General features: G+C 41.3%; 1 protein-coding gene across 1 annotated transcript; it reads left to right on the forward strand.

Annotated features, from left to right (window-relative positions):
* The first annotated feature begins 10,315 nt into the window (after positions 1-10,315).
* On the forward strand, positions 10,316-27,769 carry LOC137286190 (cornifelin homolog A-like). Its single transcript, XM_067817899.1, has 5 exons — positions 10,316-10,418; positions 22,371-22,418; positions 24,484-24,604; positions 25,316-25,455; positions 26,315-27,769. Exons 2-5 carry the CDS (start codon positions 22,389-22,391, stop codon positions 26,417-26,419), a joined length of 396 nt encoding a protein of 131 aa, XP_067674000.1. The 5' UTR covers positions 10,316-10,418; positions 22,371-22,388; the 3' UTR covers positions 26,420-27,769.
* The last annotated feature ends 209 nt before the right edge of the window (positions 27,770-27,978 follow it).

Consider the following 27,978-nt stretch of genomic DNA (forward strand, 5'->3'; position numbering starts at 1 on the left):
TTACTGCACATTGCTGTACCCGCAACTAGGTGTTTGCACGTATTCATGTGGCCACCATCTGGTCATCTACCAACAAATTCGTGGGTTCTTTTGGGTGAACAGGGTTGTGTCAACACGGAAAGAGTCTGCACACAACCGTGGCATCACATGTCCGTAATGCTGCCATTTGCTGTAAACAACATTGGTCTACCAACACTTCGTTATTTCGAATTAAAAAGAGCATATACTCAGCCTCATTGTGTTAAAAACATATGGTGCTCATTACAAGAACCTTTAATGTATACCTTTAATTTAATGTAACATAATGTGTTATGTAGCGTTTTATGGCATCCGTAGGTGGCCCGAGGTATAGAGATATGTGTGTTCAGGAAAACTAAGCAAATCACAGCACATAAAGGAAAATTTGTGCTACAATCACTACTGTAAACACAGGTACACGGAAATAGCACTACACGGTATAAAAATAAAAACAAAAAAAGAAAAGAAAAAAAACTGCAGGTGCGACTGTGCGGTGTAGAGTAATGGCGTGTCGCAATCACTACTGTACACACATGGAAACACTGTAGCAGGAACAAATACCATCCAGCAAACCTGTGACACGTTCACGTTTACATCCAACAACGCTTTAAAGGTCAGCTCTAAAGATTACTCGAGGAACAGACTGCATTGAGCCCCAAAAAGCTGAATATCCTTTTACACATTTACATGAATGGATCATTGAATATCAGCCTATATGATACGACACACTCGTGCACGCGGGCAAGGGCAGTCTTCACAGACGACAATAAGATAATCTATTCAATTTTATGGGAGTGTGTTCGGTAATATACAGGCGATTTCAGTTCGCCCCACTTGTTGATGACGCCGGGAGTGGTGCCCTATATCCAACAGGTGAACACTTTCCCCGTGTACTTTAAACAGTTACACGGTTACCCTTTCGCTCGGTGTTATTCATGCCCGCAAAGTTAGTGGTAGATGCCTGGTATTCATGGCTGTGAGAAGAGACAATATCAGGGTCCTCGCCCACCTACCACTTCGAGTTTACGTGCAGACACACCTCCGTGCTGTTCCCCAAGCAACGCACCGAGAAAAAGAGAGGAATGTCTTTTGTGAAGGCGTAACTGTATTCGTGCTGCACAATGTATGCCAAAGTAAATACAAGTGACACACAAAAGTGAAACTGTATGGTGGATGTACACGAACATGAACATGGCTAAAGAGTGTGAGTCTCTCTGTCAGTGCGTGCGTGCATGCGTGCGTGCGTGCGTGCGTGCGTGCGTGCTTGTATCTTGTAACAGTTAGGACATTGTGAAAAACTGCGTATTTGATCAAATAGATATCGCATGCTGGTGGTACATTTAACTGACACTTAACGTGTACGGGCGCATCCTCTAGACAAACATTGAGGTTGCGAGATGATGAATTAACAAGAGGTATGTTCACATCACTAAAGACACTCAACATCTTCCAGTCGCCATGCATAGAATGGCAGGAGAAGCAGAAGCTTTGTGCTAGTTTCTGTCCTCCAGTTGAGGAGTCGCTGTGCCAAGAGTAGTGTAAGTGGATCGTAAACAATCTGGGGTTGCTTACTAAATTCTGTATGCACAGGTACTCCACACGAGCTGAAGTCGCTGATCAGTTGCCGGACAGTCCTCTAATTAGATGCACATACTACCATATAGTGGCCCTCTAAATAAAAGTCACCCATAGGTCATTACTGAGTCACCTGATTTTGTCATTGTTTATGTCCTGACATCCTTGTTTGATACTTTATTGCTCTGGTGTTTTGATTTAAATCTGAGGCACCTTTCTGGAAAGGTTTTATAACATTATGCTGCACGCATTCCGGGTAGTGATTACCTCCTCTCTCCCGTGGGCCAAAACATATTGGGGAGTAACGAAATATGTAATCCTCGTACATCATGTCGATTGGGATGGCAATCATTTCTTATATATCATGCAAGCATGGTTGACCAGCAATCCCCATAGCTCATGCTGGTATGGATGACAAGCAATCCTCAAACATCATGCTGGTATGGATGACAAGCAATCCTCAAACATCATGTTGGTATGGATCACAAGCAATCCTCAAACATCATGTTGGTATGGATGGCAAGCAATCCTCAAACATCATGCTGGTATGGATGGCAAGCAATCCTCAAAAGTCATGTTGGTATGGATGACAAGCAATCCTCAAACATCATGCTGGTATGGATGGCCAGCAATCCTTAAAAGTCATGTTGGTATTGATGACAAGCCAACCGCAAACATCATGTTGGTATGGATGACGAGCAATCGTCAAGAGCCATGTTGGTATGGATGACAAGCAATCCCCAAAAGCAATCCTCAAACATCATACTGGTATGGGTGACAAGCAATCCTCAAACATCATGTTGGTATGGATGACAAGCAATCCTCAAACATCATGCTGGTATGGATGGCAAGCAATCCTCAAAAGTCATGTTGGTATGGATGAGAAGCAATCCTCAAACATCATGCTGGTATGGATGACAAGCAATCCTCAAACATCATGCTGGTATGGATGACGAGCAATCGTCAAGAGCCATGTTGGTATGGATGACAAGCAATCCCCAAAAGTCATGTTGGTATGGATGACAAGCAATTTTCAAACATCATGTTGGCATGGATGGCAAAGCCTGGTACAGAGAAAATATTATAGGCATAACATTGGGAAATGAGAAACATCAAAAGGCAGATGATCCAGTGATGATCTTAGTCAGGCAAAGAGTCTGTATGCATTTTTATGTGCAATAGCTTATACAGAACTCCCAAGGTACCATGCGACCAAGACATATGAGGCGAGAAAATCACATACATTTTATCAGCTGATCACTACATCGGTTCCTGGGTGAACAGCGATGCGATAGAATTAACTCCCAAAAGGGAGGTAATTTGTATTTCAAGAAACGTCTTGTGAATTGTTCATTCTTTGGTGTCATGAAATGGCACCCGTTGTTATTAGTACTCGAGGTGAGGGACACAGACGCATCAGAGATACACACGTCAATATACAGAGGACATAGCTCATCGTGTTAAACGTAGCACTCCCCTACAACTTTTACAACAGATATGTACAGGCTATAGTGACAGGATCCGACTGCTATTCAGTTGTGTACAACATGGCGAATAATAGGACTTGTATGTATTCATGGTTGATGTGGATACACTTTATGTGGGGATGGTGTTTACAGACATTAACTACACTTTATGAAAAGTAGGATTAACCAACTTGTGGATATTTGTACGCCAATGTGTTGTGCTCTATACTATGTGAATTCTCAACACTTGGCGTCCACTGTGGCAGAGCTGTGTCCGATGACTTTCCTCCCGGACCACAAACACGGTTCAGTCTGACCATTTCAGAGAAGACCTGACAGCGTAATCATGGACGAAACCGTGTTGACCACGCGCGACCTGAACCAGTTCGTCCAGGGCGACCCTTTACTCCGGTCTCTGTACACAGGTACGTTTGCCAGCGATGAGTTCTCGTCTCAGTTGTTTAGTGAACAGGAACAGGCCGCTCAGAGTGAGTTTCCCAAGGCTTACATCGTCAACACCGATACCAGCGACCGCCCCGGGGGCCACTGGGTGTGCCTCTACCGACCGTCCCCAGGTGTCGTCCTGTACTTTGACAGCTACGGTCTTGACCCCTCCCATCAGCACCCGGATTTTCACGCAGCCATATCTACAATAGGATGGCGGTTGCAGAAGTGGAATCCTCGACCCGTCCAAGCTTGGTTCAGCTCTATGTGTGGTGTGTACTGTCTCTATGTGCTCGCGCATCAAGCCCGTGGATGGACTTTCCAGGAAGTGATGAGTCGTTTTGACCCGGACGATACCAAGGCTAACGAAGAAAAGGTGTGGCACTGGTTTTGTACACACCCTCCCCCTCCACCCTCATCGCCCATCCCCTGGGGACAGCCATGCCAACGTGCACGACCATACTACCCTGACGGTGAACTACAGTGATCAATCCCAAACTTTAAAATTGTGTCACATGTTTAGGTTGTTGCTGTCTAGAATGAGACACGTCTCTAAGTGAGTGTCATTTGAACATTGGTGTTTGCTGGTTATAAAAGCTATTTACATGACTGGCTTGTTAATGTTGTTTGAACATGGTAGAAGTATGAGATTATATTATCATGGTGAAGTGACCTTATGTTAGAGTCCATTCACCGAGTTTATGGGGCTACGGGACTGATTGCCATGACAAAGGTTTTGGACAAAGCTTAACGACTAAACTTTCAATAGAGCTGGAGCGGCTTCAGAAAGTTGCAACAGATTTGCATGATGTACATGCACGTTCGGCAATATTGTTACCTTTAAACCCCCGGAAAAGTTTAGCAACGGCGGCAATGGTACCACTAGTCCCTATGAAGAAGTGATTATTCATGCGCCTTTATTTGATCTCAGAGCTTGTTTGGCAGGTGTCTTTTAGAGTCAACATTCTGTTTGAGTGACGCCATGTACTCATACTCAACATGGTATAGCAGCGAGTCTGTTAGAATCAAAGCTGTTTAGGGGTGCGTTGTCAGTGCTGTAAGACGTCCCCATTTGTCTGTGCCACACAGTGTTGGAAGCCCGTGGTCACATTTTCGGGAACAGTTTTGTTTAGTTTCAACTGTCGAAGCAGATACCCTTCCCTCCCATATTGGTCTGGGGGTTTATATGGTGCAACACTATAACGTGTTAGTGAGGGAGTGCACGCCCATCTTAGTAATATCCCATATATGTCTATGTCTTGTAAACAGTAGTGACACTTTAGTCACAATGCATGTTCGCGTGATCCACATTTACCTCGGCCCGACAAGCGACGTAACGGGAATCTCTGGTCACTCGATTCCCTACATGACAGTGAATCTTGTCAGCCAGTTGTAGACGTAGCAGCGGTAGTTAGGCCTTGGCACGTGTTAAACACTTCCTGCGACATTATCATCCAGTTTAAATTCGTTCAGTTCAGTTAGCAAATACTGCGTGAACCAACAAGTATGTTTGACAGTAAATGTGTAAGTCAAGTGTTTGTCTCAGAACAACTCAAGTATCATTGAAGAGTTGTTCTTAAAATCATACGCAGAATACGCCAAGTGTAAGAAGTGCATTTAAGAAATGAATTACATATAAGCCAAGTGCTATTTCATACCTCATATTGTATAAAGTAAGTGTTTGTTTCAGAACTCAAACACTGCATGAATCAAGCGTTTGCTTTAAATAGAGTACTCAGATGTTTTATTAACTGTGCTGATTTAAGAACCCAAATGTCTTATAAACCAAGTGCTGATTTAAGAACTCAACTGCCGTGTAAGCCAAGTGCTGAATTTAGAACTCAAGTGTCACATACGCAAAGTGCTGATTTAAGACTCATGTGTCACATTGGCCAACAGCTGATTTCAGATTTCACTTGTCCCGTAAGTCAAGTGCTGATTTAGAAGTCATATGTCGTATACGTCAAGGACTGATTTTAGATTTCATGTATCGTGTACTGATTTTCTGATTTTAGAACTCAAGAGTCGTATAAGCCAAGTGTCTTCTCTATGATTCAGGTACGGTACTAGTGCTCAGGTTCAGAAGTGAGGTAACGAATAAACCAACTGCTCGGTTAGAAAATCAAACTCTGGTGTACCCTCTAGGATACTTGGTAGAATTTCCATTTCCTGCACATATAAACTCATAGTCAAACGCTTGAACAAAGTTTACTTCCTGAGACAATTTCGACACTCAGAATGTTGGCTGATGAATGATATGACGCAATCCTTATATATCCATAGGACTGTAATCGGGATGTCACCGTGCGTGTCCCGAACCAGCCGATGGAACGACGTACTTACATTCCTCATAAGGTAATTATGGAATTATAGAGGGGACTTGTCACACCCACGTTGTCACACTCTCTCCCCTTAAGAAAATAGGAGACGTTTTACAAACAAATGCAACCGTTACGAGACAAAACGACGATGTGACAAATTGCCTAAAAATTGTGAAATTAGTTAATTTTGACACTTTGTTTGTGTTTCTAAACGTGAATCCGCTACAGTCCGACAAACGAATATGTCCCTTAGAGGACTCCATAGTTGTTAACATCCGTCGATCAACACTGTCAAGTGATGATATCTGAAAGTCCCCCGAGGGTATCACTTGGCGAAATATCTCACTGAAATACCTGAATATCTTGTCCTCATGTCGTCAGGGGACGACGGTAAATATTACCTGACACCTACATGAATCGGGCGAACACAGACCGTGGTTTGACTCGCACGAATCGTTGCTAGAGAACATAACCCAAATCAGCATGAACAAAAACCGGAACATCCCCAAACAACTGCTCTACTTGTAAAAGGCCATATTCAGAACGCCAGCGTACGTTTTTTGTTAGGAGGATGTAAGGATTTCAATAACTACAAATTGTGAAAATATCTGAATGACGTATCTGCATGACCTATGTATCCGACGAGGTGATGAAACGTTGCCGTAATTATGGCAGTAGATAAGCATGCTAAGAAAAACGTCACACCTGATGGACCCGACCTACAACTACAGAGTCGGTAGCGACAACGACGCTATCCGCTTAGTGGCTGTAAAGTAGACCTAATCCTGGCCTCGCTCATTGAGAGTCAGGACTAAGACCGCCACACTAAAAAGAAAACGTTCAGCTAAGGTTGCATGCAAAGAATCATCCACTTTCGCAAACACACGGTTAAATTGCACAAGCGTCATTTGTGTTGTCATGGAAACCAAGCGGCCTACATTCCAACATTTGCCTTTGTGTGATGAAGGAACTATATAGCCATGCATTCATGACACCATATGAACGATTTGTAGTTGGTCCTCCAGCTGTTGTGATGTGCTTCCCATTGGCGTAAGTTTATATTAATGAAACCGTAGTTACTCTAGTCTGACACGCAGCTGTCAGTAAAATCAGCCCTTGACATCACTGGCATCGATCCACACAGGTAGGATACGATGTTATGTATCAACCAAACCAGCAAGCCTTGACCACCTGATCCAGTTAGAGCCTGTGTTGGGTTGATGAAGATTCTTCACCGTGTACCAATGCATAGATGAAGAGCTTGCTGATAAACGATGGGCTGAGACTGAGCCACGGGAGGATTATTGCTCTCTGCATCCGTCACTTGTATTGTTCTCTGCATCCGTCAATTGTATTGTTCTCTGCATCCGTCACTTGTATTGCTCTCTGCATCCGTCACTTGTATTGTTCTCTGTATCCGTCACTTGTATTGCTCTCTGCATCCGTCACTTGTATTGTTCTCTGTATCAGGCACTTGTATTGTTCTCTGCATCCGTCACTTGTATTGTTCTCTGTATCAGTCACTTGTATTGTTCTCTGTATCCGTCACTTGTATTGCTGTCTGCATCCGTCACTTGTATTGTTCTCTGTATCAGTCACTTGTATTGTTCTCTGCATCCGTCACTTGTATTGTTCTCTGTATCCGTCACTTGTATTGCTCTCTGCATCCGTCACTTGTATTGTTCACTGTATCCGCGTTTAGATGGAGTGTGTCTCCATGGCTGTCAACAAGCAGAAAGGCGTGACCATGATAATTTTGCCATGCTACATAACCAGCTGCTGCTCACTGATGAACAAGAGCAGCACAACATAGTTCCTCGGTGCTCTTGTCAAACACAACACAATCACTACCTCAGTCATTACAGTGTTATAGTGAGTGAATATGGTTTTACGCCACGTTTGGTCACATTCCAGCAATACCTCGGTGTGGAACACCAGAACCGGGCTTCACAGATTCGGCGTGCCGAGCGGACGCTTTAGCTACTAAGCTGCATCATCCCCCTTACAGTCATAAATTTCAGTGAATGAACACGTATATAGTCAGAGGAGAACCCGATCAGAGATGCACACCCTGTAATATGCACCCACGACAAGACGTTTGCTAGTGGCCGTTACAGCTTCCTATGTACAGATTGACTGCTCGCTACGGCTGAATAGTTTTAGTTGCATCACAAGTACATTTTATAACATTTATACTCTATATTGTGAGATTCTTGTCAATCGCTGATAGCCGTTATTTAGATGAAGTATTTGAAAATGAGAATGTGTTCAAAGGAATTGTTTTAAATGTGAATTTACGATTTTATAAGCCTTTGATTCCAAACAGAGTTGATGCTTTCGATTTCATTTGTTTCTTATTATCTAAATTTGTCGTACAGAGAAATTTAACTTCTTTATTTTTGGGGAATATCTTGTCGGCTAACATGTGATAGAAAAAATTCCATTCTGAATATCTATCAATTTCTCTCAAACAATCTATAACTGATGGCAATAATTGAATGATATCGACCAGATCATTTTCAATATCTTCGTCAACACTCATTTCAGTTCGCCACCTTTCTCTCGGAAAGCTTCGTGATTTTCACTGTCACTAATTTCTTTACTATTAAAGACCATGTTTATTTGTAATTCTGTACCGCCCTACACTCGTACTTGTTTCTGTCTGCACACTGGATTCATCTGAGAGTATCTCACATTCACATGCACGGAGTGTGATGTGGTTATAATCAGGTGACGGAACTACTTTTGGCCGTATTTTCGAATTTCGACGAAGCAAACTGTATCAACAAAATCACATTGGTTTGTGAAATGTATGTTATTTGACAATTAAAATCAAAACATACCAAATAACATCGAACTTTTACACGATTCTTATAACGTTTGGTGCCAGTTTTACTTCGAGTTGTTACATAGTTATCAAACTATCAAAATACCATACACTTACCCCAAAGAAAGCATAACGTTTGGTTTTACATACACAATTTGTACGGCAAGACCACGTGGTGAAAAGTAGGAAACCGTAACAGCCACTAACGAACGTCTTCTCGCTGATGCGTATTTCAGGACGTGGAATGTCGCGGTCTGCAAGAGACCTTAAAAATTGGGTTTGGTCAAATCATTACAAAGGTCATTCGGCTCTGCAGAAACAGATAGGTGTTTAATGTGAATTGCACATTGTGTAAGACATGGTGTAAGGATTTCTGTCGAAGACAGGCAGACAATATGACTTTGACATGACCCCAAAGGATTCCCAAACATTCAGTCATTTTGTGAAATGACTAAGAGGGTCAGCCATTTCGCGTCCTTTTGTGTAACAACAATCACATTACTTCTGTCACTTCTTGAAATTTCACGTAATAACTTATTCTACAAAGGTGGACCACATCGCTTATTGTCATCAACGGTTAAAACTATTGTGGCAGCAACTGTTGCACCTCAACCTGGCTTTGAAGAATTTACAATGTTGGTTTGATACCTGTTGTGTCCAGAGCAGCCACACCTCACCAACCTTGTCCACCACATATAGATGAAATGTAATTTCATGAAATAACTGAAGTATATTGTTTGTTGCTGCACAATGTGACTGAAATGTTTAGTCATTTCACGAAAGGACTGATATCACAATGTGACTGTATGATATATCCAGCCAACACATAAACTGAACATCCTGACTTCTACCACCACTATGCATAGAAATACCAACTCTGTCGACCCGATTCTTGATTGACACTGGCAGTCTACAGCAATCTTATAGTATAAATTTACCTGTACAGCTATTTAGATTATCTGGGTCAAATTCGATTACCTATAGGCCTCGTCTTAATGCTGGAACGTTGCTGAGTGTGGTATCAAAACAAACAAACAAACAGTACCTGTTTGATCGTCCATTTTCGAACACATCTGCTTGACGTTTTGACATCCTCGTAAAAAACAGCTACTCTCTCTCTCTCTGTCTCTCTCTCTTTTCCCTCTCTCTCTCTTTCTCTCTCTCTCTCTCTCATACACACTCACATTCGTATTTGTGGTATTTTTAGTTTGAGCAGTGTAATGAAAAACCCCTTTTATCAGACCTTTCAATCTCAGCCTGCACACAAACATGTGCACCAAGGCGAATAGTGTTAAACGCTCCTGTTATTGAAACAGACCTATTTGGTCCTACTTGAGTGCCTTGCCACGATATACGACCGCTGATGAGTGTTGTGGAACTTAGCGATGCACACATATGTTACACACTGGTGCACTCATATATCCCCTTGTTAAACAAAATCTACAAATACAGTTGATCCTCCTGAAATGCTCTCGTCGTCTCGCTATCCCTGAACCACAATATATAGCTAGCTAGTTTGTGAAAGAGAAAAATATAGCTAACATACATGTATTTATGCGCACGGAAATATAAGCATTTATTCACGTGTAGACAAAACCCAGATTAACTGACAGCAGTACGTACTGTGTATTCGCCACGCCCCGCCAAGCAAATTATGCACCGTGTACATTTACACGATGTATTACGGTAAGACTAGCATTTACCGCTGAATAGTGAGACACTTGAATAGCCGGGACGTTGATGAGAGGACCTGTTTCCCTTCTACAAGTAAGTAATAGCATTTTGTCTTGTCAAAAGTATGAAATACTGTCATTAACATGCAACAACTATATTTAAATGTCACAACATCGTGTCTTAACGCTAGTAATGTGTGTGTGTGTGTTTGTGTGTCCCGTATTGAGGAGACACGCCTGCCTTAACAAGAGAGGTGGTTTTCACTCGCAAACTTGTGTCCATCATATGGTAAACTCTGACCACCCCGAGAATTCGGGATGAATATGTGCAGAACTGGGGCGTTGGCCATAATGCAATGATGTAAATATTGAGTTTAATCACTCACTCATATTAGTGTCAGTTCTTGTTGTTTTAATAGATTAACACGGTCCAGTGACCGGGGACCTATAAACAATACCTGCTGGTACACTGGGGCTTCATGGATCAGAGTCAAGAATTAGTTTACCAGAAAGAGAGTAAATTTGAACATCACAGCAGGGAAAATGTTGGCTTTCATGTTGCAGCAAGTCATAAACATGGGAAAATGAGGACCTTTCCTAAGCAAACTGCCATCACTTACTCTAGTGTCAAGGATGATATCATAGATCCTAAAATGTGAAGTTCAGTGACACATTTAGTTAAAGGACTGTGTTTCACTTCTTTGAATGGTATTTCTAGAGGTTGGAAAGTGAGAAAAGGATAAACTTTATGGATGAACAACATCTGTATTCAGGTGATACGACGTTTCGATATACAGATTCTTGTATCCTGCCCTGCTCTGCTCTTGTCCCATACACCCTACTGGTTTCTAGATGTAATCCCTTGTCACCAAATTACGTTTCTTTCATTATTGTCCTAGCTGCTTTTGTTAAACCTATTGGCCTACTGTATATATATAACCCTGCTTTCTACCTGATTCCACCTGCCTGACAACGATACTATTGTATGTATGGAAACGTCTCGTCACCTGAATAAAGAAGGTGTTCATTCACAAAGGTTTTCCTCGTCTGTGTTAACTGGTAGAGTTGCCGTGATTAGAGAGTAACGTGAGAAGAATCGTCTTGTGACTAAGTGGGAGGCAGCCATGCAGTCGTATGCAGGTCACCAACACCGCCTCAAGTGCTTGAAAGGGGAGGGCTACACTTACACTCCATGTTCGTTGATACACCGTTAAACAATTTGCGTTTGTTACATTAAGAACCTATTGTTACATAACAGTTAGGTTTGATTAAAAATATTTACACCAGGACCCTTTCACAGTTTACTAATACCTAGTCTCTGAATATATAATTTTGATAGTAACAAAAAAACCCAACAACATTTATATTGAAAAGGAACCTCAGAGGAAGCAGAGATTCAGAACCTGGAGAAATCTACATTTGCTTCAGGTTTGCTTTAGGGTTTTAGCACTGCAAGGGGGGAATATGGCTGTGCGGAAAATATTATGGTGACCTCCACTAATGACCATCCTCATCCTCTCACCCCCGACTTCTTGATTAGTGCTTGGAGTGACCTGCGTGTTCTACAATCCCCAGGTTCACATCGGAATCATTTTTATTGTCATCTTTCTGTCAGTTTAGCCAGCCGGTTACTGATAATAAATGTATGTGTAACAAGCAGGGGTCTAGCCTCACACTACCGCCCCTCCTGAACAATTACTAAAAACATCCCTACTTACATCTCATTCTTAGCTTCATCAGTGATATTCCTTTTAGACTCTACTAGTTCCTGGACGGCATAGTGTAAAGTATGCAATGGATTTTAGAATGGAATTTGGATTGGAATGATGGAATGAAATTTGGAATGGAGTTTGGAGTGACACAAATTTGCTTTTTGTAAACAAGTCTTCATTCTAATATGCTAAGACAGTTTATTAACAGCTGGTCACTGATAGGAGCTATAAGACATGAGTGTCAGCTTCTCTCTTCAGCCATGGCCCATCCACCACATGCTCGAAGGCACATGACAAGTTTAAATAATACTTTCCAGGTTATGTAGATAATAAGAACAAGATGTCCAAAATTAAAATGGTTTACATATAGTGTATGTGATTCCTATGTTAGGCTTTTAAGTGAACATAGTGGAAAATAAAACAGTTGAGGGACTGTGAGACAGGCTGTTGCCACAACTCTGTTTGCCACTAGCCTTATCGTCCATCTGGAGGGGTGTAAGCGGGAGGGAAAGTGTCTCCTGAACTGTTTACTGTCAATTTACTTTTGGTTTGGAAGCCGTCACAACTCTGGTTTGTTTAGTGTAAGATGAGTATATTCCATTTATTTCTATTCCAAATTCCATTCCATCATTCCAATCCAAACTCCATTCCAAAATCCATTCCATACTTTACACTGTGCCTTCCTGGACTAGCTATGGGCTGCCCTGTCTAGTGTGTATGCTGTAACCCTATACATCACTCCACTACAGGGAATCGATGTATATCAGTTGTGTTCGGTGTCATATTGTGATGACCTCATTCAAAACCAAACGTTGGCGCTAGGCTATGTGTATTGATTAACACAACCGTTGTGATTTCGACTCACACGTGGCGATGTCAATGTGAACTAATGTAGGTTCATACTGTATGCGGACTTTGAAATAGACTGAGTGCGTTTGGTTCTTCGCCACTTTTTAGCAATGTTGCAAATATATCACGGCGGGGGACACCGGAAATGGGTTTCACACATTATAACTAAGTAGAGAATCGAACCCGGGCCCTTCGGCTTTAAGAACGAACGTTTTCACCAATACGCTACCCTACCGTCCATTTCGAAATATATGTAAGACAGATACATGCAGGTGTTGTGACTTCGATATAGAGGAAACATGGTTCGATGGTGTGATTGATTCAAGATGAAACTTACAGAAAGTAGGTTGCGTGATTTCGAGAGAGAAGTAACATCATTCAACGAAAGAGTAATGACTTCGAAATAGAAGGAGCACAGATACCTGGTGATGTGGTCACATCGATATAGAGGAAACATATTATATTGATAACATTCAGGTATTGTGCTTGGACCTACAGGCAGTGACCATTATCAATAAATCATTAGCATATATACATAAAGCTGAACCCCAAACCAACATCAACAGAAGCCTTTCAACCATCCAGCCTCCGATGTTCGCTCGATGATGTCATGTAGCAGGAATGAATCTCCAGTGACCTGTGTTCAGCCCCAGACGGGTATGACTAACATATCGCACATTCCAGCGTCATTTAACCATTACCAACCACACAGAAGTAACAGGTGATGCAGCTGCTACAACTGTCCTTGACATCAATACTCCATTACCGCCGGCGTTCATGATGTGACAAGCGTCTTCACTCGGTTATAGTCTATTGACGAAGGCAGTTATATGGATCAAGCTTCGTGGGCTTACTTGATGCGATCTGGGATAAAACTAGTGTCTAATCCATACATCAGTTTCAATATCATTTACAGCAGAAAGACTTGGAGTCCTCACTACAATGTCGTCCACAGTGTCCCATACAGTGTCCCAGAGTGGTAGGCTGTACACATGAACAGAATCAAACCTGTGCCATAGGACTGGTCAGTGGGCGCTTGAACAAGTAGCTACCCGCACCCTGTTTCCTATGAGAGTTGTGTGCATAACTAACGTGATAACGGGGTGTGTTTTTGTTTATTGTTTGCGAGCACTGGGTACATGGATTGTTATGTTGGTTGTTTAATGCCGCACTCAGCACTATTCCAGGATTACGGCGGCGGGCTGTATAAAATCGAGTTTGGGCCAGACAATCCAGTGATTAGCAGCACGCGCACCATGCGCAACTGGGATACGATGACATGTTTCAACCAAGTCAGCGAGCCTGACCACCCGATCCTGTTAGTCGCATCTTACAAACTTGGGTTACAGAAGACCTGTTCTAGTCGGATCTTTGGGAACAAGGGACATGGCTGCTTGTTCTAAATGTTTGCAAGATTTATCATCAAAGGTTACAACGTCAATGTTGCCATCATAAAACATTCTTGCAGTGGCACCTGAGATACTTCTATTTTAAAACTTTTTCAGGACAACATTAACTATAAATAATTTATGATTTTCTTCTATACTCGTTCTGTTTGCGAAATCATTCAGAAACCTTGCGAAACATTTGGAAACGGGTTGAACAATGAATAGCGGGCTACTGAAATACAGAACGCTGTGGTGAACAACAAAAGCGTATTCATAAACTATTTCTTTATACCTGCTCCTCATTGCGTACTGACCCAAAAACATACAATACATCAGGTGCTTCATGAATTTGAACAACGCTTTATGACCGCACGTAACCCAAACCCCCGCAAGTCGTGGTTACTAGCCGTGATAAATAGGGAAAATATACTAAAGTTTACCTTCCAAGTACGTACTTTCACAGAAAAATTTACATTTGTTACCCGTCTGATAACATTTTCTCCTAAGTATATAGATAGGTCGGTGTGGTAGCCTAGTGGTTAAAGCGTTGTCTAGTCACGCCGAGGACCCGGGTTTGACTCCCAACATGAGTACCATGTGTTAGGCCCATTTCGGATGTCCGAAGCGGTGATATTGCTGGAATATTGCTGAAAGCGGCGTTAAACCATACTCACTAACTCACACCTAGGTATATTGTTACAATACAAACATCACTGGCCCCAGGTCTTCGAGGAATCCGCAGGACAAATCCTCTGCCGACCTTCACTTAGGAAAACATATTTCATCGCATTTGTATGTAAGGTATATTTTCGCACGATTTTGTTTGGAAAGAAAACACACAAAAACAAAGTAAATTTTTCAGTACAGTGCATTTTCATGGTATACTTGTAAAAATATGTACTTATATTCAGATGAAATATGATAATACAAGATTGATCATTCACAATCTGCAGTTGCACTGCATTGTATTTTCCTCTACCGAGTCTTTACCCGTTATCGCTTTATAGTAAAACAAACTTGATAATATGCATTAATATTAATTAACTGTTTTACTTCCAGCGAGACTTCGTCAAGCAGTTACCCTTTACTGTCGACATGGTAACTTCCAAAATTACTTTTAAGGCACGTGTGTGCAAACAACAGGAACTGTAAATGCCTAATTTTAGTTAACAAACTAAGTCCGTTCATTTTACGGAAGAAAAACTGCATAAAATACAAAATTAACGTATGATAACAGCTGCAAATAATTAAATAAAGAATTGACAAATCTATGGCTACTGATAACCAAGGGTTTAATTTATTGTAATTATATATTTATATACATGTAATATCAAAGCAGAATTTATTAAAATATCCCCATCCCCAATTTCATTATAATTGGAAACAGTAATTTGCGAGCATACCACATAGCCAATGCTAACGCATATGAGAAAAACATGAAACATGTCCATAGGAATGGAATACATTGTCGCGTATTTTATGAATATATGCATCATGAAACGCGCAGTATTTGCTGATATTTTTTTATCACATTTAGAAAAGTTGAAATTGTATTTTGTCACACCCATAATACACAAATTTCGGTTCATTTAAATATGAGACATCACATATATGATTATATTTACTGGTTAGCACAAATGTAACGATTTATACAGGTTCCTAGCAGGGACCGCACTCCACGGCCAATCAAGTGATTCAGGTAAATTGAAGAAAATTTCTCTCTTTATATTTTTCTTTGGCCTCAATCTAGGTTTGAAAATATCAGGATAACTGGAAAACACTGTGTATATTTCGATCTACGTAGTAACAGACCTGTGAATATTGATTCAGTTGTTTCATTCACGGTGCACATGCGTCTCCGAGAATCTTATATGGTCGAGGGTTCGGATCTCATTTAGCATAATAGGTGCAACAGTGGTTGGAAGTGAAAGCAAATGTGATGTATGGACTTCAGTATGTAGTGGTGTAACAGTTTTTGAAAAAAAAGGAAATGTGTGAATATCGTAAATTAACGACATATTAAACATACATTTCAAAATTGCGAGTGGATTAATATCTCCGATAATCGAATATTTGCCTCAAACGATAGCTGACCCAAGTCAAATATTTGAACGTAAACATTCTAGGCAAGCATGTCAACTCAACTAGCTCTTCTGTAGGTACATACCCTTAACCATAGTGGTCTGGTTACGAGTTCACCAGGAAAAAAAAAGAAAACTTCGTCATTGAATGAAAGATGAAAGAATAGATGGTCTCTGATGGAAGGAAGTTCAGAAATCTGACACTCCGCGTGTCCTGCCCAACTGCTTTGAGGGACTACTGTAACCACATAAATAATTTCATCACACTGTTTGTTTCATCGTCATTGTTACACGTTGCTATTACGATAATTATAAGGTCTACAATAATGTACGCTGCCAGGTATAAAAAAACACTCTTGAGTTTAATAGCGACAAAAATATATAACTAAGATGAAATTGTTATTTGATGATAGCCGATACTATTTTGGACGTATATTTTTCATCAGCGTCTAGTAACACTTTGTTAAGGTTTGTAATATTCTCGTCAAATCTAATTTTCAGTGTACTCTCATTTTCCACCAGTGGGTATTAGTAATAACATATTTTAAACATAAATATGTAGTGTACTTGAAATGTTCTGAGTTATCTATCACAGAGGCGCCTGTGTCTTGAGAGCACCTGTTGTATGGTTTGTTTGACGTTCCAGTACGTTTCACATACTTTCAAAGGCTGTTCGTAATGCTCAATCTCAGCGATAAGTTGCCTCCATTGCATACATCTACATAGATTCTTTGTAAGTCATAATCGCAGGTGCTTGAGTGGTGCAGAGGCTATCGCGAAATGGTTTTGTGGTGACCATATTCTGATCCATTCCGCTCATCTCATTACCATCTTGTTATCTCGGTTTGCATAGTGTGGAATCCATATTTGGATTTACGACAGCTGAGATAACTATCTCATTACATAACACTCTGGCGACAACCGTGACATTTATGTAGACAGCAAAATGCATGCCATGTTTCCATTAAAGCCTGTATCAAAACTGACAGTCTTGTACGAACTGTATGCTTTGGATTATGCCTATATGCGGTATAATTCGGTGCTGCCCGAGGCATTATTCAGCCGTCACGGAATAAGCCGAGTGGACCTGAATCCACTGACTGGCCAATGTATGTTAAAATGGGACTCATGGAATTTGTTGCCAGAATAAAGTACTCTGGTGACAGAGCGAAACAAACAGCGGTACCCTTCGATCATTTTGTTTGAATGAGATTGCAAGTGTTCGTAAACATAGATACAGATGCTGCCACTCTCGCGGAGCCTGGAGTTTTCCATGCCTGGGCGATGTGATGAAGATGAGCTGTAACTGTGATAAACGCTACAACTTTGAGAGTAAGCATATCAGTAATAAGTGTCTCTATATGTATGTACAGTACTAACTCCGCGACCTCATGGTACCCAGTATCAATATTTGTCACCTGGTGCCATCCTGGGATCAGATGGATCCGTAATACCCCATGCTTCTCACCTAATAGGATTCTGGGATGGAATGTCTTCCTACGTAGTTTCACATGCTTCTCACCTAGTGGGATTCTGGGATGGAATGGCTTCCTAGTTTCACATGCTTCTCACCTAATGGGATTCTGGGATGGAATGGCTTCCTAGGTCCACATGCTTTTCACCTAATGAGATTTTTGGATGGAATGTCTTCCTAGGTCCACATGCTTCTCACCTAATGGGGTTCTTGGATGGATTGGCTTCCTAGGTCCACATGCTTCTCACCTAGTGGGATTCTTGGATGGATTGGCTTCCTAGTTCCACATGCTTCTCACCTAATGGGATTCTTGGATGGATTGGCTTCCTAGTTCCACATGCTTCTCACCTAATGAGATTCTTGGATGGATTGGCTTCCTAGTTCCACATGCTTCTCACCTAATGGGATTCTTGGATGGATTGGCTTCCTAGTTCCACATGCTTCTCACCTAATGGGGTTCTGGGATGGATTGGCTTCCTAGTTCCACATGCTTCTCACCTAGTGGGGTTCTGGGATGGATTGGCTTCCTAGGTCCACATGCTTCTCACCTAGTGGGATTCTTGGATGGATTGGCTTCCTAGTTCCACATGCTTCTCACCTAATGGGATTCTTGGATGGATTGGCTTCCTAGTTCCACATGCTTCTCACCTAATGAGATTTTTGGATGGAATGTCTTCCTAGGTCCACATGCTTCTCACCTAATGGGGTTCTTGAATGGATTGGCTTCCTAGGTCCACATGCTTCTCACCTAGTGGGATTCTTGGATGGATTGGCTTCCTAGTTCCACATGCTTCTCACCTAATGGGGTTCTGGGATGGAATGGACACCTAGTTCTTATGGTGTCTCACAAAGTGGGATTCCGAGATGGTTACCGTTTGGGCTCGCCATGCCGAGAGGTCCGACCCCTCTGACTAAAGTGAAAGCCGACACCCCCCTATTCACTCTCACACCCACTCACTCACACATTCACTCACTCACGATCCCGGGTTACTATGTAGACGTTTAAAGTGTAACCCATGTAAACAACATGAAAGAAAACAGACAATAAAACACCAATTGAAATTAACCAGGCATATAATCAGGAGAAACAGAATTCTATCTAACATCTTACATTTATAGAAAGTCTTTGAGGTTCCAATAAAACACCGGGGCGCTTTCAGTTGTTTTAACTTTTCAAGGAATTTTTTGCTGTGTCTAATGTCCAAGTCTTGTGCTATGTTGAAGGCTGACGTCCCGGTTCAGCGGTATAGAGTGTTTTCCCTATTCACCCAATATTCTCATACTGCGTGGCAGATCGGTTTATGGTTTTGAATCGCCATACACTATATGGTGCAATACCAATACGTTTGTGCTATACAGTGGACAAGAAGACATTATAAATAGAGACGTACATTTCGCTGAAGACCATATGTGTCAAGTGTGACTTCTCTGATAAACATATCTTATAGCCTGGTCAGTGTGGGTTGGGTAAAAGCTCAGTAGGCAGGAGAAGTCAACGTTCAGTGCACCAAATCGCTTGACTGGCTGTAAGTGAAGAATAACGATAGCCTCTGAAGCATATTCTAAAATAGGCCTCAAAACTGCTCTTTACGCATAACTTATATCATGTTTTGGAACCTTTCTTTTAATAGAGGTTACAGTGACCATTGTGACTTATTAGAAAGAGTCGGGATAATACACACGCTCAAACTGACTGTGTATCATAAACAAAGTTCATAAACAAAGCTGTTCGACAAGCATTGTTTTGACTAAACCGTGCAAGTATAGTCTTCACTGATTAAACCGAACCAGCCATAATATGCGCGCACTCACATAGTTAGTTTATTATTGGGACTACCCTATACAGCCAGTGCTGACTGATAGTGAGGCATGGGTGACACTTCCATTAGCGTCTAAAGCATTGTCATGTTCGGGATGACAGGCACGCTAACAGGTTCATGGATGGGACACCTCTACAGAGAAGAGCTTAGCTGTCGGTAAAGGGTCACTGTCAAGGTTGGTAGGTTATTTAACGCTGCACTCAGCATTGTTCCAGCTATATGGCAACGGTCTGTAAATAATCGAGTCTGTACCAGACAGCCCAGTGGTTAACAGCATGAGCACCGATTTTCTCAATAAGGAAATTACAACATGAGTCAACCAAGTCAGCGAGTCTAACCATTCGATATCGTAAGCAGCCTCCTACGACAAGCATTGGTTGTTGAAGATCTAACCCGGATCTTCACGGATCCTATGTCAAGGTGACTCGGGTCGTCCCTCAACACTGTGGTTGTCTGACTGACCTCACTTTCTTCGTATTGCCCATTGACCACATCGTCGCTGTATATGACTAATATGATGTGTGTTGTATACTATAGGCCTGAGGCCTTTCAGTATTGAAATAAATAAAACTATTGACTAATACCATACCCAAAACAACACCTGATCATCAACAGCAACAACTACAACAACTACAACAACAAAACAAGCATACAAACTGGTCATTTGTCATACGCATGCATGGATATATGCGTGCATTCTACCAATAATACTTGTGATTTGTGTATAGCTTGTGCTACTATAACATCATAGTAATATACTTATAATACTTGTAGTACTAATGATACTTATATTCATGATACTTGTAGTAACACACACACACTACCAGTAATCATAATTATTTTATACTATATCACTGAAGATACTTATGTACTAATATTCCATTTATAATAATTATTACACTTATGATACTAATAATACTTGCAATATAAATCCATTCTGCATACTCATAACAGTAGTACTACTTTTGATACTATCATCAACGATACTGATAAAACTAATTTCATCAGTCATGTCTCGGTTGATGGATCAGGGTACATTAATTTTACATTCTCATCTTCAGTGCAGCGTGGTATACATATAAGTGTGGTGTCTGAGGTCAAAAATAGTTCATTGCCTTACATGTTACGAGTATTTTACTTGGTTTATGGTTTATGGTTTATGCAGGTCAAAATACTCGCTGGGCTGGTTCAGATACAGGTTTATAATGGTTGGCAATTTTCCGTTAATTCTTCGCGTGTGAGTAAAAGCAGAGACCATATAATAGTCTATTATAAGGTCTCTGGTTACAGGAAAGATCTGCCGGGCTGAAACACATGTTTTGGCTTGGCCTAACGACTTCCACCGGAAACATGCAACATAGCGGACGTCTAGCGCGCTTTAAGTGCATGAACACAACGCGCCCCTGTTCCCTGTCACAACACTTTGTCATATACTCTGCTTCAAAGTTTGACAATATGCGTCAAAGACTGTTTGCTGAGTTGTAGAGGAAATGACTTCAAGAAGTTTGACCCGTGTCACGTGGTGCAATGCACGGAGCACGTTCTAAATGAGCCTGGTGTGTGGACTCGCTCAAACCTGGTACAAGGCCATTCTACTTGTGTGAGCAGGTTATGAAGCCCACATCCTCGTTATCAATGTCCCACAGACACACGTTCGCGCACGCACACTGGCTCGCACGTATTCGAATATATCAACATCGGAGCACTTAATATATACCAGCTTTACCTATTTCCGGTTGTTGTATATAAGAGTCTAACCATAACCCTAATCCTAACCATAACCTTAAGCTTCCTTCAATCACACGCAGAAAATACCTTTGGTGGTACCCAAGTCCAAACATTTATTACACAACAGTCTCGTAGCCTGTTGACTGGGTTCCGTCCTACCGCGGAACATAGTGCAACAACCAGACTAGAAGTTTTAATCTAATTAATTTTGACTCATTTTACAACCTCATCAAATAGGGACAGCCTGTGACGTCTTAGTTAAGGTCACGCTGCCTATACCTCGCAGTAAAATGTAGAAATACGATGTTATTATAGCTAGAAATTAAAATTTATTTGTAAATTCCATTTTCTTATGAAACAAGCATTCAGTGTAACGAGACAGGCAGAGTTGTTTGCGATGTCTATTTTCTCTTTCACTCGAGAAAATTCGGATCGACTGAAACGTGAGCCAATGTCTGAATAGGATAAGATTCGTGTTTCGTTATGTTTTAAGGAAATCTATCGTAATGGTCAACGTCTGTTAACTAAACAAGATGGCGAGGGCGCATATATTTATTGAATTACTCATTTGCCACCCCACCCCGTCCCTTCTTCCTCTACTCCCCTCATAGGAATCAGAGCATGTCATAACTAGTAGAACCTGATCTAGTATTATAATATGTTATCCCACCCATTCACCCTGTGCTTATAGGTGGGCTGTGTACAGATCTGTTGTTGGCGAAACTTCACTGTAAACACTGGGTCCTGTATTTGCAATAGCAGTGCTATAAAGTGTAAATGGCACACGAAACATCGAAACAGTGACACACCCAAATCCCCGTTTCCTTTCTAGGAGTGACGAGAGGCTTTGAGATTAACCTCTATGACTCTTGTAAGAGACGGGCTCTTATTTCAAAGCTTTATCCGAACTTTAGAGGGGATATACCTTAGTCATTTTGACAAATGATGTTCACATAATTAAGTTCAAAATACAGATATCACCTTTTTATTTCAGTTGTGAATCATCCTGACCATGTCGCAAGCATACCCCGTGACCGCCCAGGTGAGTCCTAGATGCGGATGCGGATGCGGATGCGGATGCGGATGGACAGGAAGGTGGTGTGTGTGTGTGTGGGTGGTGTGTGTGTGTGTGGGTGGTGTGTGTGTGTGTGTGGGTGGGTGGGGGTGGGGGGTTGGATGGGCGTGGCAGAAGCTATGTCCCGTGGTTGGACTGCTGAAATTGGAAAGGAGAGAGAGAGTTGGGGTGGGGGGGTGGGGGGCTGGAATGTTAGTAATATGTTATTACTTTTAAAGTTGCGTGCATTGAACATTAAGCCGCTTTAAAAGTATAGGCCATGTGAAGGGTTCCTTCTGAAGGCGTGGAACCGCTACCAGTCAGTGGTTTAAAGTGGTAACTTGGCCGTTTTTCCAGTCTCGTACATAAATGCCCGTAAAAACTAAATATAGTGTAAATAAATACAATTATGACGCTCATGTTTTTAAGCAGGCATGTGCAACCGATCACCAAAATGTCAGGTGTCTTTTAAACCAAGCTATTTCAGAACGATTCTTACTGAATATTCCAAAACATGCATCACCTGCGTCATTTTGAGACGAGTGTGACGAATATGATGACGTACAGAAAGAAAGAAAAGAAACGCATTGACGAGATATTCGTTGCGAAAATCTTGTATTTTCAAATATATTTAATTCGTCCGTAACTAGACTTAATAGTGACTTATTTGAGTGGCATATTTTAGAAGTTGGAAGTCTAATAGAATAAGTATATGTGAATGACAATTCAAGTGTGAAAACGATACAAGAACCTTTATCGAAACGTCGTGTTCCAGTATTAAAGACGTTGTCATCCATATACACTTATTCTATTAGACTTAATAGTGCATGAAATCGTACACCAGTTTAGAAGACCAAGCGGATACATTTAGATAACGGAGACGTAGCACAACCCCGGATGTCGGGTTTCCTGGCTCTCAGGTCAACCTCTTTCAACCTGTTTGACCGGATATCCTCTGAAGTGAAAGCAACCTGGCTGCTGTGCCCTCACCCGTGGCAGTAGGATCACGCAGCTTTAATAGTCGGATGCACCGATCTTGGGCTGCAGTGGTAACTCGAGGTCTGCCTGTACGGGACATACGGTCATTTGTTATACATGTTCGGTTGCAACGAGCTGCAAGCCATGATATCTTTCTCAGATTAACACTCAAACGCCTGGCAACAAAAAGATTGGTAATCTCTAGCATTCATTCTTTCGATGTCGATGTTTCCTGTCGCAAAATCAAGACGTGACGTAGTGATTTGACCATGAAACTCATTCAAAACGAATGTCAATTTCTGAGAGTATTCTGGAGTTTTATTGCCAGACGTGAATGCTCTATGTTGCACAATGTCAACTGGAATGTGCTTTCTGTTGTGGTGTGGCGATACCTCTCTCATCCTAGTAAGAGATCTCATCAAAATCAATATTTTCTGGTAAAATCGATTTTTTACTTGTGCAATTGTGTAAACTCATGTTATCAACACTTTTGTTGCATATTTTGACGATTGTTTATACACAATAGGTAATTAATAGATTTTTCAAAAACACACATCGCCTATGCGTTTCTATTTTGGGATAGTATAGTTCTTTGATCGTGAGGATTATTAACGGATGGAGGACTTTGTTGCATTCATTGCATATGTTGTACAGAAAAATCCTGAAAAAGGTATGTGTCTCTCTGTGGCAATGTACACTACGGCTCTATCAACGTGACTATTAGGTACAACATATAACTCTTTTTCGATTCACTTAGATTTCGTGATACACGAAATTTGCGATAAACTATTAGTGATTCACGGCTTTTCTTATAAACGACTGTTCGTGATTTCCAACTGTTTCTGATATCTGGCTCTTTCTGGTTCTCAGTTAGTCGTGATACCCCATTATTCATATTTCAATATTTCTGATATTCGTCGTGATATCCGAAAACTACTTGATATCCATTTCCTGACAGTGAAGTAAACACATTTATATAACAAACCCATTTGAAAGAAATCCATCATATTCACGTGCTAGTCAAGGAGCTGGCCGCCTGATCGAGAAAGTACACATGTATATATGTTTATTTTAGCCGTACGTCCAAGGCCACACCACCGGGCACACCACCGTCGTCATGACGACCACGTCACAGGTGAAGCAGACCAGAGACTGGTCATCTGGACTTTTCGCCTGCTTTGACGACATAGGAACATGTAGGTGATACACTTTATGTTGAATGCTTTATGTCAAGTTGGATACAGTTGGCACGTAGGTCTAGTGGATTACATATGGGGTAAATCCAGAGTTTATAGGTCTGTCTAGTGGAATACGTATGGGGTAAATCCAGAGTTTATAGGTGTGTCTAGTGGAATACGTATGACGTAAATCCAGAGTTTATAGGTGTGTCTAGTGGAATACGTATGACGTAAATCCAGAGTTTATAGGTGTGTCTAGTGGAATACGTATGACGTAAATCCAGAGTTTATAGGTGTGTCTAGTGGAATACGTATGGGGTAAATCCAGAGTTTATAGGTGTGTCTAGTGGAATACGTATGGGGTAAATCCAAAGTTTATAGGTGTGTCTAGTGGAATACGTATGGGGTAAATCCAGAGTTTATAGGTGTGTCTAGTGGAATACGTATGGGGTAAATCCAGAGTTTATAGGTGTGTCTAGTGGAATAATTATGGGGGTAATGACGAAAGCCTTACGAAATACGCATTGTGTTTAGATGGAAGTCATGTGATGTCGAATGAAATACTTATTTTGTTGCGATTTGGGCCGTGCGATGTCGAATGAAATACGTATTGTGTTACGATGGGGCGTGCGATGTCAAGCTGGATAGAAATGGGTAACTATATACACGTGTCATTTCTGATAATGTGCAGCATTGACGCATCAACTGATCACGTGGTGCATGTTTTAGGTTTGTGTGGCACGTTCTGCAGTCTTTGCCTCGAATGCCAGGTGGCCATGAAGATGGGTGAACACTGCTGCGTGCCTGTCTGTGTCCCAGGGGCCATCATCACAATGAGAACAGGAATGCGGGAGAGACACCATATCGAAGTGAGCACAGCCTTCCCAGTGAACGCTTTCCATAGTCCATTCCCTGGAACCAGTGTTTAAAATAGCTACTGGCCCGCCAGTCCGTGTGAAGTAGAAATCCAGTAGGGCCTGTCAATCTCCACGTCACTTGCCAGTGAATGTTCACGCAACTGGGTCATGTTCTAAATATACCACTCTCTCCGACTAGTAAAGTTGTAATACACTTTAAATCGTGCAAGATAAAATGCTCATTACATTTGCAGCTTAATGACGCAAAAGTGTCCACATTCAAATTTCGGGTTAGTAAATTATCTTGTGGGCTAGAAACATTTAGGCATAGCCAGTCCGACTGGTCAACAAAATCTGGAAACTATTTCGCACAGTGACCCGGGAAGGTCACATTTGAAAGATACCTATTGCCACTAAAACCACACTTCAAATGCAAACGTGGCCGTATTGGAACGATCGCTCAGCCACGCCTATTGCCTGTTGAGCAACACCATTTTCAAATGTTCGCTTTCCCGTGCTGTCACCTCGCACACTGCCTGTAACCGCACTGAGTTTTGGTTCTGACCTCACTGCACGTGGCTACACTTTTATCAAACTGACAGTTTTTAATCTGAGGTAAACGTTAGTCACGTTTCAATATTTTGCAAAAACACTTTATTTTCGAGTCCAAAAGTTACACATGGCATTAAACCAAGGCAGTGCTGTGGGTTTTGGAAGGGGGTATAGCCCTGAATTACGTTTTAGTTAAAGTACTTACATTGTATTATGTTTTAAAATGAAGATTCTGCGGTAAAACCTGTGGTCACCTGGCCACAAGAAGAGAGAATAGCAACATTCAGGCAAATTAAAAGTACGGTTTTATTTGTTTCAGGGCGGGATGCTGAGCGACTGTTTTATGTCGTCCTTCTGTGGAGCATGCGTGCTCTGTCAACTTGCACGTGAGCTGAAGCACACCGGGGAATGGCAGATAAACTAAATGAGGACAGCAAAGATCGTCCGTCCTCACGGTTACCCTTGCAGATGTGGAGACATTAGTTACAGCCTGAATTCGCACTTACTGATATAACCAACGCTTCATATTCAATTATTATAGTTGCAACAGCAGCAGCAGCTAAAAGCTGTATTATAAAGAGTATATTGTCACTTGTATCAATTTCTATTTTAACTGTTTCTGTGAAATCCTCAGAGCAGTTGTCTCGAAACTAAGATAAAACAATCATGTCCGTCATTGTCACCGTTCAACTCGCTGGTAGGTCGTGTATTTCAGGGTATGCTTTATAATGCACAAATACGGTAAACACGTGACAGCCTTCCATCTTTGTAGTGTCGTGGGCACTTCAAAAACCAAGACATGGCTCAAGCGACATTGCCTAAACAACTTTCGTCTTTCGTGAGATAGTTTCCTCATGCACTTGGTCACGGTAACACAGTTGGGTTATCTCTAAGGGAATGGAATCGGCAAATGCTGTGCATGTATATATGTCACACTGAGATATATACTAACCCTCACAAACACTCCTTTGTAACTTCAAATCAATACTATCACGTTTTTAAATATCAATATTTGTTCTCTCAACGTCTATATCTCTCTATGTCCTCATCGGAAACACAGAGCACCAGGATATACATTCTTCCGTTCTCCTTTGTGCGCAGCATTTGGATAGTACAGAGAGTTTCTAAAACTTATACACGGAGTTAATGCAGGCAGGGCAGTCCTGTGGCTACTGGAATGGTATACAGCCATGAATAATATGAGACGAAATGTGTATATCATTGTGTTTAGTACATGTTGTACAGTATCATATAACACACCGTATTCTGCTGTTTTTTCATGTTATACATACTGTTACATAGAGGTTGTTCTTGTTTATCTTACTATTTTCGTATATAGTTCTGCATCATACCAGCATGCCAAATCTGTCTATGGATGGTGTATCACATTCCTAGTGCCTTATTAGAACCTGTGGTGTTTACTACGTAAGCCTCCAGTTCTCGTGAATTAATAAGTAAAACAATCAACCTGTTCTGTGAGAAACTCACAATCTAAACAAAATACACACAACCCCGACAAACATCAGTGAATAGCCTTTCAGTAAAACTTGCACTTCAAAGAATTTTACGTACGCCTGTTCTAAAATGTAGGCCGTCGCCTACACTCGATGATGTGGGAATTCAATTTGGGAGAAATATTGAGTGAAGTATAGTTTTTTGAACGAAAGTTGTTGTAATGTCATCCGACTTGTATCATTGTACTGTTTCTACATAACATGACCGTATATATTTTCAAGCATTTTTCTCATTTATAATAAACTAACATTCCAAGCTTGTTATCATCTTGCTTTCTTGCATAAACTCCTCAAGATGCATGAAGAAATGCTTTCAAACAACGTTCACACCATGTGTCACACCATGTGTCACACCATGTGTCACACCATGTGAGATCAATACAGAATTTGTGGTTAGTGATATTATTTCAGTTCAGCACAGTGAACGGCAATGAACCATGACGGCCCTTGTGGCATCTCCCCATTAGTT

Source organism: Haliotis asinina, chromosome 6, assembly GCF_037392515.1.
Source record: "Haliotis asinina isolate JCU_RB_2024 chromosome 6, JCU_Hal_asi_v2, whole genome shotgun sequence".
Taxonomy (NCBI): Eukaryota; Metazoa; Mollusca; class Gastropoda; order Lepetellida; family Haliotidae; genus Haliotis; species Haliotis asinina.

Bases quoted from the DNA above. Each gene is read 5' to 3' on its own strand.
- LOC137286190 (XM_067817899.1), top strand. From the start codon at position 22,389: ATGTCGCAAGCATACCCCGTGACCGCCCAG. The intron at 22,419-24,483 runs GTGAGTCCTAGA...TGTTTATTTTAG, and splicing joins CATACCCCGTGACCGCCCAG to CCGTACGTCCAAGGCCACAC. The intron at 24,605-25,315 runs GTAGGTGATACA...TGCATGTTTTAG, and splicing joins CTTTGACGACATAGGAACAT to GTTTGTGTGGCACGTTCTGC.